This window comes from Elgaria multicarinata, chromosome 2, assembly GCF_023053635.1.
Source record: "Elgaria multicarinata webbii isolate HBS135686 ecotype San Diego chromosome 2, rElgMul1.1.pri, whole genome shotgun sequence".
In the NCBI taxonomy this organism is placed as follows: domain Eukaryota; kingdom Metazoa; phylum Chordata; class Lepidosauria; order Squamata; family Anguidae; genus Elgaria; species Elgaria multicarinata.
In genome coordinates, this window is record NC_086172.1 from 121,059,372 (window position 1) to 121,077,077 (window position 17,706).

Genomic DNA, 17,706 nt, shown 5'->3' on the forward strand with positions numbered 1-17,706 from the left:
CCAGGAGCGTCTAGGCCACAACCAAGGCCAGATGGGCTTTCCCTCCTTAAATCAAAGCCCGACGTATCTCCTCTGGGAGCTGTAGCAAAGATACAGCGCGCGCACTGGCCCTATCGCAGCAGCCTCCACGTCGGATGGGTGGTTGTAGCTGCGGCTTCTTCGGCTCTTCCTCGCAGTGCCTGGCTCGAGGGCTGCAGCTCGGCGCGCGGAGCTCCCTCGGGCCTGCGTTTCTGTTGCTCTGCCGCTCCGGCCAGCGGTCGTAGGCCCGGCTTCTTGCAGTGCGCGCTCAGCAGCGGCAGAGGGAGCTGCCCGCCCGCCTTTGCCCAGGTCTCTGCGCTGCTGCGAGGAGGCAGCTTCCCGGGCAGCTATCTGGGGTCCTCGGGCGCTTACCTTGCTTTCTTCTGACACTTCCTGCACGGCTCCAGTTTCCCGACGAGGCACGCCGGGGACCGCAGCTGGGGCTTAGCCGGGCATGCACCACCCGTCGTGGGGACATGCTACTCGGCTGTCGCGCTCTCGTTTCTGCAGCCGCCGCCGCTGCTGCTTTGGCGGGAGGCGTCGTGGATTAGCCCCGGCCCGAAGCAGCTTCGTCCGCACTTTCGTTCTTCCGCCCGGGCAGCGATTCATGGACTCGGGCGAGAGGCTGTCGCTGCCGCCTGGGACTGATCTTCCCGCGGGGATGACTGGCGCTCTCCGGTGAAGGTGACAGCAGCACAGCCGCAGGGGCATGGAGCCACAGGAGGGCAACGAGAGGGGCTCGGGCGGCGGTGCTGGTGCTGCCGCCGCCGCCGCTTGCTCCAGCTCGCCGTCCTCTGCCAGCTCGGAGACCTCCATGTGTCCAGAGCAGGAGAAGGTCCCACCGTTGGGACGAAGACACAGCAAGAAAAGGTTTGGGCTGAAGATCTTCGGGCGCAGGTGAGTGAGGGGCGAGATCCACGCTTTAAAGGGGGATATACGAGGCAAAGGACAGGCTTTGGGGGTAGGCAAGGCACACTGCCGCTGGGAAGAAAGCGAGGCAGAGGTCCCGGCTCTTGTATGACGCTCAGTTTTCGGTCCGGAGCGCGTAAGGCAAATCGCTTAACGCGGATTGGTTACTTCGCACAACTCGGTTTAACTCTCTCGCCGGATTCTCAACCGGAGTGAATTGTTATCTCTCTCCCCCCCACCCCTTACGTTTTCCTCAGTGCAGGCGTATGGCAGCCTGCGTTTCGGGTTTGAATGCCGGATCTGTGCTCATAGGTGTCGCGACTTACTATGAAGAGGAAGGGCTCATCTACACCAAGCAGAGTATTCCACTATAAAAGGCAGGAGCACTGACAACTGTTGGGGCACATGGCACAAACCATATACCACTTTCATAGTGTTATATCCTGCTTGGTGTAGATGTGAACCGCCCAGAGAGCTTTGTGAACCACCCAGAGAGCTCCGGCTATTGGACGGTATAGAAATGCAATAAATATAAATAAATAAATAAATAAATAAATGTGTCATGGGCCCCAACAGTTGTCAGTGCACTTCAGTACCACTATAAAGCAGTAGTGTAGGTCCTGCAGTGCACTTCAATACTATTATAAAGCAGTAGTGTGGTTCCTGCCTTTTATATACTGCTTCCATGCCACTTTTGTAGTGGAATATCCTGCTTGGTGTAGATGAACCTTAAGTAACATAGAGCAGTGTGCGTGGAGGGTTAAACGGGAGAGCATACCCTCAGAGATAGTAGTCTGCGTCTTGGGGAATCTAAACTTTTCGGAGGACACCAATTCTCTCTTCCCCAACTCAAAACTCTTTTTGTTTAGTTTTTTGGGAGGTTAATCCTTGAATTTATCTATACAATAAATGTATAAGTGTTTATATATTTGTTGGCAGGGATAGTGTACTTCCTTAACTTTTTCACTTTTTTGGGTAGTGGTTGTAAAAAGTTAATAGCTTCCAGTGAAAATCAATTCCCCACTCTCTTCTCCCACTATGCCCATCCCAGCAAGCACCTTACAATATTTTTCTGCATCTCATTATTGGTAAAGAATATTAGCATAGGAAGCAATGCTTTCTATTTGGTAGTGCCAGGAGATGTCTATCTGAAAGCATCCAAAGGTATTTAGAAGGCATTGTGCAGCTCTTCTCTTCTTTTCCTTAATAGATTTTCCAATGTAAGAAAAAAGATGGAAGAAGTGGAGGGAAAACATTATGAGTGTGTTTTCCCCCGCCCCGCCCCAAATCAGTGAATGAGGCAGGGTTACAAAAGACTCATCTGGAAGCACCCAATGTATAGCTATTCTGTTTTTTCTTCCTTAATGGATCTTTTGTGGAAGGAGAAAAGATGGAAGAAGTTTAAGACATTGTCACCTGGACATCCATACAAATCTGTGAATGACACAGTCAATTGCATGACAAAAGCTTCAGCTGTAAGCAGATTTATGTATCCCTTAGTTGAGCTGGTAATATATTATAGAAGGAACTGGGCTGATTCACACGCTCAAATAAGCCATGTTGGCAGCCATTTTGAATATTCAAATTGCAGCTACCGCTTGTCCTGTTGTCCAAACCCAGGAAGCAGGGGTTGTGCGAGAGGTAAACAACCCTTGCATACGTGGCTTGAATATTCAAAAACTGCCTGGTACACATTCTAACCCGCCGTGGCTTAAACAAGCCACTGTGGGCGGTGGTGATCATGCAAACCAGGTCACTGACATTAGTTTTTTCTGGGAAGTAGAGAAGTTGGAGGTGTGAGTCTGTTCCTCTTCACAGCAGAGGGAACCAGAGCAACAGAACCATACTCTGCCTGTTTCTATATCCAGACTTGCTATTTCTGTATTTCTTAGGGCTGTTCATTTGAATATGTTGTTGTATGTTCTCAAGTCCTGCATAATTAGCTGGAAATATCTTGTGTCTCTCCAAAGGATTCAGACACTTGTTTGTAATCTCTGTGGCTTCTAGGCCAGTGGTGGCAGATGTTACACTTGTGAGATTTTTAATTTTATTTTTCCCCAGAACCCTGGAATTTGTGAGCTGGAGCAGTCACTCAGTGGTCAGGGAAGGGAGATGAAACACTCTGTTTCAGTGGTATACAGTTCTTGTATGTGCTTATTAGTGTCCTGCTTCTACCAGGCATTGTCACTTACCCATGATAGGAAGATCTGTGATGGCTAGCAAAATCCAGACTGCTAGTACATCAGATGTTTAAACAAGAACTAAAAGTGCATACAAAGCAGATAGCTCAGCTGCAGACTGCTTCATTTATTTATCAGTGTACATGGCACTTTACAGTGTATACACAACATGTTATTGAGTGATTATTTAGGAGACAGTCTAGAAAACGCTTTTCCCATTTCCAAATTGAGAACATGGAGGCCTAGACTAATCCTAAGAACAACTGTTGAACTCATAGTATTTATTTATTTATTTATTTATTACATTTCTATACCGCCCAATAGCCGGAGCTCTCGGGGCGGTTCATAAAGAGAATGTAAAAACATGTGCAGTGAGTTTAAGAAAGTGAGCCAAGCCACAGATCTTATGAATCAATGGCATAATATACAAACAGAGATCAATCCAGAATGCTGGGAGGGTAAGAGAATGTATAAGACTGTTTGTGTGTATGCCACAGGCCCCCAACACATGCACACAAACAATGGCAGGAAACTTTCAAAGAATTCAGCTGAGGCTGGTTTGCATTGCTTTTGGGGCTGCTCTCACCAAGCCAGTGTGGACATTAACACTTCACCTGTGACTAGAGCCCTCCATCTGCAGTTGGGGTGCTGCTCTGATCACAAACCAAGCCATTCCAAAAGAAGCTGAAGAGAACAAGTCATCAGAAGCCAGCTTTAATGCCACCCCAATTGCAGATAGGCAGCTGACATGAGCAGGATCTACACTACTCCTTTGAAGTGGTTTATAACAGTATTGGCAACTGTTGGGGCCCAGGACACACTCCATATACAGTTTTCAAAAGGTTTTCAAAGTGTTATATCTTGTTTCGTGTAGATCTGGCCATGGAATTGCAAGCAAGTAAACCCTGCTGTCACTGTCAGAAGCCCCACTCTCTAGGCTGAACTGACCCAGAGTGTAGCTTACCCTCCTCTTCGCTACTGCATGAATCAGATTTTGACAGGTAGGCCAGCAGGGCGCATGTCTTCACAAGCTTCCAGGATTTCCTTTGCCTAATATGAATGCATCTCAAGGCATGCTTACACAAAATAAACAAATCGTAAAAAGACAATCCTATGCATGATTAGACAGAAAAAGCCCATCAACTTCCAGCATTCCCCAGATAGCCAGATTTTTTCCCTGTCAAAATATGCATAAGATTGCACCCTAAAAAGAGAAGCAAGAGATAAAAGCAAGAGAGCTTCGGCTGTTGGGCGGTATAAAAATGTAATAAATAAATAAATAAAAGTGCACTCAATTATGATGAGAGTACTCTGAGCTCTCAGAGGCACTTAGGACTCTGAAATCAGTGTGATCCATGTCTTGCCTGTATATGTAAATTAGTGGATAGCCAAACTAAAGTGCATTTTATGTGCATGAATTCGTGTTCTGGATATCCCTGAAGAAACTTTCATCTTGTTTCACAACTTTTGTGAGGTTTGACTTGGACAGTCAAAGTTTTGGACTTTAGCCCATAAAAGACTCCATCAGCTTGTTCCGTGCGGAACAACCCTGGACAACATGGCATGATTGAACAATCAAGATGCCCAGCATTGTTAGAAAGCTATATTATTATTATTATTATTATTATTATTATTATTATTATTATTATTATTATTATTACCCATGATGAGCTGGCTGTGTTATGCAAACTGGCTCTATATTGGGGTGGGCCACTTCTGGGCTTCCAGAGGTTGTTGCACTACAGCTCCCATCAGCCCTAGCCGACATAGCCAATGGTGAAGGTAATAGGAGTTGCAGTCCAACAACATCTGCAGTCCAACAAGTAGCCCACCCCTTGACTATTGTTTTTTGTCTCAATACATCATAAATCCAGCCTGAATATTTGGAAAAATACTAAGCGCACCTTGCCGAAACCAGTATAACAAGTCCAGTAGTGTTGGGGTTTATTTAAAATATTTAGCAGAGACTGGCATCAAAAGAATTCTTCCCTTTTCTTTCTGTCTTTCAAAAAGTATTGGACTTTCCCTTCCTATTACTGTCGTAGACCTGCCTGTCTTACGGGGCTGAGAATAACAGCACCCATTATGACTGGATCACAAGCAGAGGTACTGACGAATAATTTATGGTCAAGGCAGCTCTGGAGAGACATTTGGCCCTTTCTACACTTAAGGATTATCCCAGGAAAATGAAGGGATCATCCCTGCCTGATCCTGGGACAAACCTGGGGGAAAAGGCAGGTGTAGAAACAGCCATTGATTGTTAAGATAACGAATGATGATCTCTAGTCTATGATCCTTGTTGAACCAATTTTCACACAAGTCTTGTATATCTAGACTTTTAAATGTGCAGTATTTTAAACCTGTTACATCTGGACAAAATATATGCATTAATTTATTGCTTGGGAGAGGTGATTCTTGAAAGATGGGCATTTTGTAGGCTGTTGGTTGTTAGCATTTGGGTCAATTTAGCACAAATGACTAAGAGTCAATTTGCACTTTACATTTCCTGGCAACAAAACAGGACTACTAGTTAAGTGCAGAGATGCTTTAGTAACACATTTTAAAAGAGCTGCATTTTGCTGCAGTTTTCTGGTCCATTGCATATTTGGAGACAACATTTTCCCTTCACTCTTCACCTGTACAGGTGGCAAAGCATGAGTGCTAGATAAAGTGTGAATTCGCTTGGAGGAAGTAGGTGGAAAGATGGTGAATTCTAGATGGACATAGCTAATTGACACAAATAGAGATAAAATCTTGCCGATGGATCCTTTAGTAATGTGGAATAGGGAAGTGATTTCCAGCTGCAAACAGCTGGATATCATTCCCTGTAGCAGTAGCTAGATTTTCACTTTCATCTTACAGCTTTCAATCTTTCTTTCACTAAAAACAAACTACCCCATCACATGATCGGTATTTTTCATTCCAGGCGATCTTCTTTACTATTTAGATGATTGAGCAAATGCTTTTGAGAACTGATGCCTTTCCTACATATGGACAGTTGTAAAACACCCTCCAAGGAGTGGGGCTCAAGGAGCGTGCCTATATCCCTGTGTCTAGGAAGCAAGCCTCAGCTGTTCTGATACCACATTGTTGGGTTGCACAAATGTTGTCTCACTGCACCAAAGGAAGACCTCAGTGTGGGAAGCTATTGGTGTAGACTGAAAGCAAGCTGTAATTTCAGCCTCAAGGGATGTAATTAGAACCCAGAAAACAGTGCCCTGGTATCTGTTTAACCTGTCAACGATATGTTATGGCAAACGACGGGGCTTGGTAAAAGTCGTGGTGGCTGTTGGCCAACTTTTGCCTATAACCATATTAGTAGATGTTTAAGAACAAGTTTCACCAAATTTTGCCATTGTGCTACGTGAAAAATTGGCAAAAATACAACAGGCTAAATTTATTTGGTAGAGGTTAGGATAAAAATGTCTCCATATTTTGTGGGTCCTGTGCTAATTTAGCCCATACCTCCTTGTTTCTTGGCTGATACACATAGTCATGATAGGATCCCTCTTCACCCCTTGATTTGCCTGGGTTCTAGAGTTAGCTAGATAGGTAAGCGCTGGTTAACTGAGAAGTCACCTGTGAAGGATGTAGGTACATGTGTGATATACCGGGTGGGTACATATGTGTGTTGCCTTCATTTAGCACTGCACTAATTTTGTACTACTGAAGCATGAGCATCACTCAGTCATGAGGGGAAGGATGATGTGGCTTTAGCGGAAAAGAAGCTAAAGGGACCCTTACTCTCACTGCTTTAATATGATAACTCTCTGGATAACTTAACCTAGGTGTGTTTTATCCCTGGAAATGGCAGTGTTTTGTATGGCCCAGGCCTGAATTTAGCACGAATAAAGGGATTCCAGGAACCACCTGTTAAAAGCTGCATTTGAAGGATTTGGTTTTGCATTCATGCAGTTTATCTTCCTTTTTGTTCAGCCTTAAACTTGAAACAACCCTGTTGTCCTCAAGAGGAGATGATGATGATTCTTGCTGGCTTCCTTGACACGTTCAACACATACACACGTACACATACACACACCGCTTTCCTTTCGAAGCATCTTAGCCTGCAAGTTAATTTAGTGAATGTGGACCTCATGTCTGAGTTTTGAGGCTCCAAAGGGACTGATAACATTTTGCCTCCCTTGTGGGCATGATGTGCTAATTTCTCACTCGTGTTTGCTGGAGTTGCGCTGTGCTGATTCGCATGATGTTCCTCTGAAGAGCTGTCTCCCTGTCAGGATAATTATTAATTTCTGTACCCTGAGGTCAACTTCAGAGAAGCACATACTCCAGCCAGGATGGTCCACCTTTGCTCTTTTATCTCATTTTAGTCCCTTTAGTCATTAAAGTTTTGTAGATAAAGCATTGAAGTCATTCCAGTGTACATAAGACTTTTTGACAGGACAAGAGCTAGAGGTGGAAGCCCGCAAGTTTCTGTTTGCTCCGATTTGTGACACGGTGGCAGCTGACCCTGTGTCCCTGTATTTCTTCTGGAAAGCCAACCTCAATAGCATCTATAAGCCCCTAATAGGGATCAGGGTCTATACAGAAAGGAAAAGTGGAGGGAAGCATTGTCTTCTTGTGTCCGTGTCCATGTAATTGGTTTCTTGAAGAATTGTAGTAAGCAGAGAGAGGTTCAGTTCAGAGAACACATTAGTCAACGTAGTGTGAAAACTCCACTCAGTGGTTAAATTTTTAGGGGGTACTCCCCACATAACATGTTCTAACTCCACCATTGTGTGACTGTGTGTTGTGGAGTTGAGTAAAATCCATTGTGATGTTTGAGTGACAGTTCCTTCGCCCTCTGTCCTCCCCCAGTTATTGCTGTAAAGAAACAATCCTGGTGGCTCTCCTAGAGGAGCACTTGCTCCTTTCACCACTCTTGCCAGGAAACTCTGTAGCCAGTGGGAAAAGTCAACTCAATGCAACGGAAAACTCCATGGAGCCTGCCACACAACACGCAACACAACGGTTGTGCAGGAACTCTCCTCTGCACAGCGTGGATATTCTGCATGAAGTGTTTTCCCCAAAACCTCCACCGTTGCATGGAGCTTTCTCGCCAGACAGCACATTTCTCAACGGTGGTGTAAAAACTCCGTTGTGGAGTTCTAAAACCACCGTTGAGAAATGCGTTGTCTGAACTGAGTGAGAGGCAATTTAATTCATTTCCAAGGTGATGCTTGGTGTTGTCCATTTGTGAATTTCCTTGCATAAATTCTGAACAGATGTAGTAGTTGCTGGACTCTTGATTGGAAACTTCTCCTATCTTGCCACACGAGTCATCCAGCCCTTGGCTTTAATATTACTTGCCCATAAGGTAATAACACACACCAACAACGACATGATTCAGCCCCTTAAAATCATGAGATGAACCTAGAAACCATGCAACATGAAAGTATTGCAGATCTTCATTCACCTCCTAGTAACAAGCTTTTCAAACACAGTCTGCTTACTTTCACAGTTCCATAACCCTGAGCGCAAGGAGCTTTCTTTCTTTCGTTCATTCTTTTTGAACTGCAAGTTTTAATCGGAGCTGTGAATTTAGAGTCCACGTGTTCATTTTAGAATCTATTTGGTTTAAAGGCAAATAATAAATTACAATTCTTTAATTGGTCAAAAGCCCTATTCCCTCCCCCCCCGGCCACCCCCTCTATTACCAGAACAGAGTGGGGTAGACTTCCTGCAAGGCTGTGCAGGTACTCTTCAGTATTTCCAGGGTATAATCTTTCTAGTAGCATTTGCTTTCTTAAGGACCATTGTGTTGGAAAGGTGACTTGTTCTCATTTGAGCCGGAGTGGCAGGACTCAGAAGCTTCATTGATGTGGTAAGCTTAGCAGCAAGCTGTACACACTTGTGTGATTTGACGTATAGGGGAAAATCTAGGTATGCTGTTTCGTTTACTGATGGCGGTGGTGGGGGAGAGAAGCTGGGTGTCAATGCCATAAAAGGAGAGCGGTCTGAGGTACTGTAAAGATAGTTTACATTTGCATTTTGGAATGGCTGTTGACTTGAGTGTTGGTGAGTTGGTGGGTATTAGACATTAATGGCAAGCTTTTCTGCTAGCAGTCACCCAGATCACTTGCGCTAAATATAGATGACAATGGCTCTGGGTTTTGCAGACCCATGCAAATAAGCAGGCTACTATCAGAACTAGTAGCTTGTAGTATTCGTAGACTTGATCTCCTTGTTGTTTGTTGTTGTTACTACTACTACACTTCTAGTCCTCCTCTTTTCCTCTTAGAAGCAACCCAAGGTGACTTACATGGTCCTCCTCAGGAAGCTGCCTTATCCCGAATCAGACCATTCGCCCATCTAGCACAGTAGTTTTGACCTTAGGTAGTGGTTCTCCAGGGTTTCAGGCAGGAATCTCTCCTAGCTCTACCTGGAGAAGCTGGGGTTTGAACCTGGGACCTTCTGCATGCAAAGCCACTGAGCTATGGCCCCTCCTAAAGGTAGGTTAGACTGAGAGTCAGTGACTGGCCTAAAGCCACACTGTGGCCGAATGGGGACTAGAACCTGGATCTCCTGAGTCCCAGTCCAGTATTCTAACCACTACATCACACTGGATCTCATGTTCCTGCTGTTATTTCATAGCCATCTTAACATACATGGGTGGAGTGAGAAAATGGCCTGCCGAGGCGGGTTTAGGGCATTTCAAGTGACATACATAGACAATTCAAGAGTGGAGTTATATAAAGAAGATTCTGTGTGAAAGGGTCTCAACATACCCACACAATGTCTGTGCCCTTTCCCCTGTGTACACACATCTCCAATTCCACAGTTGGCAAATTGCGGCCACACCTTTTGGATTCAGTCATCTCCCAGTGTTTTCTGACCTGCTTATCTTTATGAGCTCCACCCTTTTTGAGCATTGATGTGTAAGCTAGTTGGGTTTTCAGTGTTTACTTACAAAAGGCCACACTGATCATTTAAGCTCTAGGCCCAAGCAGTGCCACAATTTGGAAGAGCCATCTGGGCCAGGTATATAAAGGTGACAGCTTTGGTGGCAGGACAGTTTTTGCGGCAGCATTTATTCCTCCTTTAATAAACATTGTCTTTGATATTCAAATCCTAGCTAGAAATTTTTCTAGAGCCACAGATGGGTGCTTCTAGGCAATTGCATAGCTCATGTGTGGCTATGAAGCCCTCTGTGCTAGAAACTCTCTGTCTTGGGGCTTGGTTAGGCTCATGTCTCACCTCACCTGATTTACTGCCTCGCCTGAAATGCAAATCTGTCTGCTCCAGAGTTATTCCCTGTAACAACCGTTAGCATTTCCACTTACCTTTCCCTTGTTGAATTCCTTACATACCCAAATGTTCTGCTTTTTGTTTGCCCCTCCTGGGTAATAATGGTGGTTAGAAGAGCTGTTTGCTTTCTGCTGCTGGACATTTAAAAATGTCAGAGAGCATCTAATGACTCCACGTCACAAGTCTAGAAATACAGTAGTGGCCCTGAATTTATTTTATTTATTTATTTATTTAATTACATTTATATACCGCCCCACAGCCGAAGCTCTCTGGGCGGTTTACAACATTTAAAAATAGTAAACATTAAAAGTATACAATTTAAAAACACACATACACACACACACACACACATAAAAACAGTATAAAAACAACAGTATCCATTTAAAAACAACAATTGTGGGGTCCATTAAAAACAAACTTAACGTTGTTAAATGCTGTTAAAATGCTGTTAAAAATGCCTGGGAGAAGAGAAAAGTCTTGACCTGGCGCCGAAAAGATAACAATGTTGGCGCCAGGCGAGCCTCATCGGGGAGATCATTCCACAGTCGGGGGGCCACCACTGAAAAGGCCCTCTCCCTTGTTGCCATCCTCCGAGCGTCCCTTGGAGTAGGCACTCGGAGGAGGACCTTAGATGTTGAGCGCAGTGTACGGGTAGGTTCATGTCGGGAGAGGCGTTCCATCAGGTATTGTGGTCCCAAGCCATACTGAAGTGACTTAAGTATGAACATGTTCATTACTGAGATGGCTAGACTCAATACGGGAGCAAGAGCCAAGCTCTCTTTTAACAGCTGTACTTAGGAGAATGTTGACTGAAACAGCTTTACTCATTGCAGTTGCACAATGAGAGAAATTGCACTTGCTGAAATTCTCCCTTATATCCCTTACTGAATCTGGCTACTTTAGATCACACAGGTGGTGGTGGGAAGACATATCCTTAAAAAAAACAGCAGTAAATGTGCCCAGTTGGCAGGAGTGAGGAGTACAATCTTGGTGCCCTTTGTGGCTGGGCATAATGCTGGAATAGGAGAAGAATGAGAGCAGGTCGTGGCCTTAGTATGTTGCTGTGTTGCGTCTTCTGACATCTCTTTTGTCAGGAAGTCGGGGTGGGTGGGTAGAATTTGACTATAGCATACTCTATGTTTCTCCAGCTAAAGGGATCACAATGGAGAGTTGGGTCTGCTGCATCAGAGTTTAATGCAATTTAAGCTATGGGGTGGGGGAACTGGTCACTTGGAGGCATTTTTTGCTTGCCCTATGCAATTAGTGAGTGCTAGATTACAAGATCAGGCTCTGTGTTTGTGAAAGATGTATACTATGAATGAGCATTTAATTTGAAAGCTGGCACCCTAAAGCAGCACAGTGTTCCTGATGAGAAGGGAGAATTAATTTGTGTCACACCTGATGATACAGAAACATTTTCCGAGCCAAGCATGATCTAAGATCAGTGTAGCTTGCTATCTTGCTATTGCTATTCTACAGGGGAGATGTAGTGGGCACCAGTTAAACAGCAGTCACAAGTTCACCCATCCACAACAATTGTGTGATTAGACATCAACTCTGTCAGCCTTTGTGTACATCCCTTAGGCAGGTTCATATGTACGGATAGAGGTGTAGGAGTTTGTGCATTTTGGATTTTTCTTCCACTTTCTCTGACAACGCTTCCTTAGAATACCTTGTTCATTTGTCTTTCAATCAGCCTTCTTCAACTTGATCCCCTCAAAATGTGTGGATTGACTATGCTGGTTAGGGGAGTTGTAGTCCAAGCCATTTGGAGGACACCAGGTTGGGGAATGCTGCTCTAGAATGTAATAAACCCAAGCTTGTGTACTGTCATTTGAAGAAATTAGCGAACAGTGTTTTCCTTATACTTGACGATTGAGGGATACTTGTTTTCTAACCAAAAATATTTGCTCATTGGTATATCCTCTGGTATCAATCTTTATTTGTTTTAGAAGTCCTGTATTTTGAGCCTTTTTATATAGTCCAGCACATGTAATTATCTGCAGATTAAGATGTGAGTCCATTTATGTGCTTTTGCGTATATAGGTTTGAGACTTGCTCAAAATAGTTTCACATACTAGAGGGTGTGTAGTGGGAATAATATAAGCGGCGGGGAGGGTGTTTGTGTGTTCGTTTTTACATATTAAGGATGATTTCTTATTGGAGAGACTGGATCACCATTTAAGCCGCACAGCTATTATGGCATGTGCTGTATAAATGACATTCCTAATGTCTGCCCAGAATCTTGCTGGTATTTAATTGACACAAATTTGGGGGGTAGACCAAGGCTGCTTCAACCCTGTTTCCATATTTTCAGGGACAAATGGTTTGTCTGATGGGCCAAACACATCAAAACTAAAAAGGGCTTATGACTAGGCTGTTCTTTCATCCTGGGGATGGGGCACTCCTGAAGAAGAGTAACTGAGGCCTTAGCTAGACCTAAGGTTTATCTCAGGATCATCCTGGGGTCATCCCTGCCTGCTCCCGGGATATCCATGAACAGGGATGACCCCGGGACGATCCCAGGATAAACCTTAGGTTTAGCTAAGGCCTGAGAGACCATTTTGAGCTTTCAGCCCTGACCCTGTATTCAAGCATGATATACACATTACTGACCCCAGAATTCTTTGCTGCCTCTCTGCTCTGCTGAGGAGAGATGGGAGGAATTTTTTTTAGATTAGCTTGCATTGATACTCCAGTCCTATGATATCAGTGTAAATAAGGCACCCCACAACATTCTGCTTGGGAAGATGATTGCTCTTATTCTGTTTGAGAGCTGGCTGTTGGGTTATGGAAGAGGAAGAGGCAGCTTCCTCTGAACCCAGAGCTACTGTAGGTTGGGCTCCTGCCTTTTGACAACAGGCCTATTTTTATACCTTGTAATTGTCTTAAGGGAAGTGTAGAATAATTGGCTCCAGCGCTGATTGAGGGAAATGCTTGGTACATACATCCGGGTTGTAGCTTGGTAATTCTTGTAATTGGGCTGACAGAGTTGCAGGTGGTGAGAATAAAATTGCCTTCTGAGCTTTCCAGTTGTTCTGGAGGTGCGTTTAAAAAACAAAACTAGGTACCAGCAGGGAAATATGGGGACTCCCCCCCCTTTTCTTCTCTAGACCAGGCAGTGAAGGTATAAAAACATGGAATATTAACAGCCATCAGTAAAAAAAGGCAGGTGTAGTAATGTTCAAGGCAAAGAACTTCTCTAATAGTCCTAACGGGAGGAACAGGTGGGGAAAGTCTGGGTTTGTAGCTTTGCTGTGAACAGAGACTCTTGCCTTTTCAAGGGTATTGCTTAGTTTGGATGTTGTCAAAACTCAGAATATGGCACAATAGCTAGTTTTTGGGCTCCAGTGTGGCACACCAAGGGTAGGCAACCTGGCGCCTTCAGATATTTCAGAGTACAACTCTCATAAGCTCCAGCCAATATGGGCAGTGTTCAGGAATTATTTATTATTTATTTATTTTGTTACATTTATATACCGCCCCATAGTCGAAGCTCTCTGGGCGGTATACAAAATTATGGGAGTTATAGTCCCAAACATCTGGAGGGCACCGGGTTGCCTAGCTCTGAGCTAGAGTGAGTCATTTGGAGGATGCGGGAAGCCTGGCTTCAAATGTCTACTCAACCGTGAAGTTCAGTAAGTGGCCTTGGAGAAATAATTCTCTCTTAGCCTAACCTACCCTGAAAGCTTGTTGTTAGCCTAATATGACTCCTTGAGAAGAGGGGCATCAGTAAAAATGAAATAACTAAAAACATTGCCTGGGTTTTCTTTCTAGTATTGCTTCCATCTCTGAATATGCAGTGTTGGGTATTATTCATTATGTAGGGTGCAATCCTATGCATGTTTAAATTGTAGGATTTTTTTCTGTCTAAACATGCATAGGATTATGCCCATATTTATTTAACAGTGAAATCCTATACATGTCTACCCATAAGTAAGCACCACTGAGTAATTGCAGTGTAAAAGATTTATAAGCCACCTTTTAGGGAAACCTCTCCTTAAGGGTCTTACTAGAGAAAAGAACAGGAGCATGGCTCAGGACGATAAACACGAGTAGTTCAAAGGCCCCTCAGGAGGATGCCCCAAACCATGAATTAACGGAAGTATGCAGACAGCCGAGATTAAGGTTAGGCAGCCTGATGCCCTGATGGTTTGGACTATAGCTACATAATCCTTTACCATGGACTTTGCTGATTAGGGCTGAAGGAAGTTGTAGTCCAGAAAAACTGATGGGAACCAGGTTCTTACCCCTGGCCCAGATCATATCCAAAAAGTCAGTGGGGTTTATCATTAGCCCAATGAAATGGGAACTGAATGTAAGCCTGCAAAAGAGGAAGGAGGAGGAAATTCCAGCAATGTCTGTTTATTTTAAAATGTGGTTGCATGGGCAGGGGGCAGGTGTTGTATATTGTTTTGACTGCACCTGCAGCACTCTTAGTTGATCCTTTTCGACACCTTTTAATTTATGATTTCCAGTGGAAGGCAAGATAGATGGGCTAGGTACAACTCTCCATGTACAGAGCTGTTTGCCAGTTTTGTTCTTTCTGCTCTGGTGAATTTCAGGCCTGACCTGCTATCATGTTGAGAGGTTTTCCACTAGGGTCATGTTGTCACACATCAGAGGGTGCCTGGGGTTTTGATCTTGCTTGTACTTTGTTAGACGTCTGAGAAGCACCATATCCTGAAAGCAAACCTGGCTTAACTTACTGTCTGAACCTTAGCTGGCAGGAGACGTTTATCCACACCTTCACCGTGCTTTAAGGCACTAACGCAGGACTGTGTTGAGAGAGGGCAAACCACATGGAACCTGAAACCAGTGGGATATCTATACTTGCATGAAACCTGGCTAGCTCAGGAGGGGTCTTTGGAATATGCTTGCTTTCTACTTGTGACACATCAGGGTCTAGACTGTGTGGGTGATACTGCCTTTTAGGCAGGCAATTGGATTAGGTGGCCTTTAAGTCATAGAGTGGGTCATTTGGTATTTTAGAGGCAGAGCATGAGTGTGAAGATACTCTCTTCTTTTTATTATCAATGTTCTGCATCAAGAAATGCTGAATTCTGCAAACTTAAGAACATAAGAGCTGCCATACTGGATCAGACCAAGGTTCTTCTAGTCCTGCATTCTGTTTACATGGTGGCCAACCAGCTGCCTGTGGTAAGCCCACAAGCAGGACATGAGTGCAAAAGCACCCTCCTGTCCATGTTCCCCAGCAACTGAAGTATCTAGGCATACTGCTTCTGATACTGGAGGAAGCATATAGTCAAAGTACTAGTAGCCATCAATAGCTTTCTCCTCTTGTCCAAACCCCCTTTAAAGCCATCCAAATTGGTGGCCATCACCACATCCTGTAGTAGAGAATTTCATAGTTTAACTGTGCAGTGTGTGAAGAAGTACTTCCTTTTATTTTTCCTGAGGCTCCCAACAATCAACTTCATGAGAGACCCCGGTTCTACTATCTTATATAAGAATACAGTAATGTAAGGCTTATTATCTACCGAACCGATTTTGCTCATTTTTGTTTTAAATTGAAGCTGGAGCAGTGCAGACATGCAGAAAATTTGAAAGTTCAAGAAAATTCAAAGCTCCTGGGCTTTTCAAGTTTGTCTTCAAACCCCAAAGGGCTAGAAACTTGCTTTGAAGAATTACAGAGGAATTACCTTGTTTTTCTAATGTACTTTGTGGTGCTTTACCCTTGCCAGGGACAGCGTGTGCCTGGGTACTGATGGAAAGGTTTAGAAAGAAGGGGAAGTTGGCATGGCTTTTTTATTCTTTTTTCTTTTGGTGTGGGAAAATTAGGGAGTTTCTGGGTTCACCCTGATATTAAAAACAGCTTCCTGGGCTGAGCCTTGATACTATTTAGTCCTGTGTAGGAGGAAAGAATGTAAAACTTGCCAGGATGGGAAATTCTATGGAGGAGGATTGTGTAGCAGCCATTATTTTCTGATAGGTGCTAGGCCTCAGACCTGCGTAGAAGTTATGTCATATATTCTGTAGAAGAGATTCTTAATTGTCAGTGTGTGGGTGGGTGCAAAGACGATGGTTGGATTAGCTGTAGCTGTTCAGTAGCAAAAAAAATGCATTCTCTACATGGGTGTTTTTTGTTTTTTTTGGTACACAAGAAATGTGTGTGTGCCTGCAAGTACCTTGTTTCCTGATAAGCAGGAACTTAAAGGGAGCATGTGATTCAAATGAAAGAGAGGCATGCACAAAAAGTTGAAAGAGCTATAAACTAAAAGTTGATAGCCAGTGGTAATGTAGGGCTGAAGGAAAATATCCTAGACAACTTAGGGGTTGCATGATGTTGGCATTAGTGGGATGGCATGGGCACACAAGGACAATTTGGAAGGCTGTGGTTTACATAACCCAAGGAAGTGGCCAGAAGCACTGTGTGTGAGAGAGAATATTGCATATTATATCAGCCAAAACAGTGGTGAAGTTTGTATTGGATAAACTTCACTTTATTCCTGTAGCCATAATGGTGCTATGATTTGTTTAAAATGCAAAACTGTGCATACAGATGATGGTGATGATGTTGAGTTAGCAAACACTTTGTTGTTCAAACATGGAATGACAGTTGGCAGACAAAGAGAAATATTAGCTATGTGCATCCCCATTAAACTAATACACAGGACAGTCTAAAAGGGACTCCCTCAAGGCCGTTAAATCCAGGATCTAAAATTCCCTAGTTATACTACTTTATCTACCAGGCTACTAATCAATTTAAAAACGCAAAATGTGTGTGTGTGTGTTTAGAGATGAGAATTCTTAGCATGCTGAATTCTGTACCCAGTACCAAATTCCAGATTTGTGCAGAATAGGAAGAATTCTCAGTATGCCCTGTTGTGGAAGGTTGAAAAGAGAGAAACCTTTAGTAGTAGGGACAACACTGAAAAGAGGAGTGTGGGTTTTCTCTGTTTTGCTCCTATGCCTGACACACCATGAGTCAGTTTCTAAGGAGATGTGTTGAGCCCTCTATATTTAGCCATTAGCTCTGCTCTTTTGGAGCTCCAGTTTCTTTTTGTGTTTGTCTTCCCCTGTTACCCCATGAGCTGATGCTTAACTCAAACCCACGCCTCTTCACTCCCTTTATGAGCTGGAGCTCTTCCCCTTTGGAGAGTATTGCTTTGAAGGTGATCAGATCAGCTTTGGGTGAAGGTCACTGCCTCAGCCAGCTTCATCTGCTCCCATTGCCCCACTGAAACGTGGGGGCCTTTTATCTCACCCTGTCTACTGGGGTGCAGATGTTTGTGCACTTTATGTAAAACTATAACTAAACTGCATGCTGAGAGCATTTAAGTAACCAGATAAGGGTTTTCAGATGTGACCAAACTACTAGTTTGCCATT

General features: G+C 43.9%; 1 protein-coding gene across 4 annotated transcripts in view; it reads left to right on the forward strand.

The window, feature by feature from the left end:
- The first annotated feature begins 418 nt into the window (after positions 1-418).
- The window catches only part of DGKZ (diacylglycerol kinase zeta), a 118,857-nt gene continuing 101,569 nt past the window's right edge, over positions 419-17,706 (forward strand). For 2 of the 4 annotated variants that reach the window (XM_063117466.1, XM_063117467.1), the window contains exon 1: positions 422-915. In XM_063117466.1, coding sequence (XP_062973536.1) covers positions 728-915 — 188 coding nt within the window. In that variant the 5' untranslated portion in view covers positions 422-727. Of the gene's footprint in view, positions 916-17,706 lie in introns of all 4 variants that reach the window. The other 2 variants (XM_063117465.1, XM_063117468.1) reach the window with 2 other exon arrangements.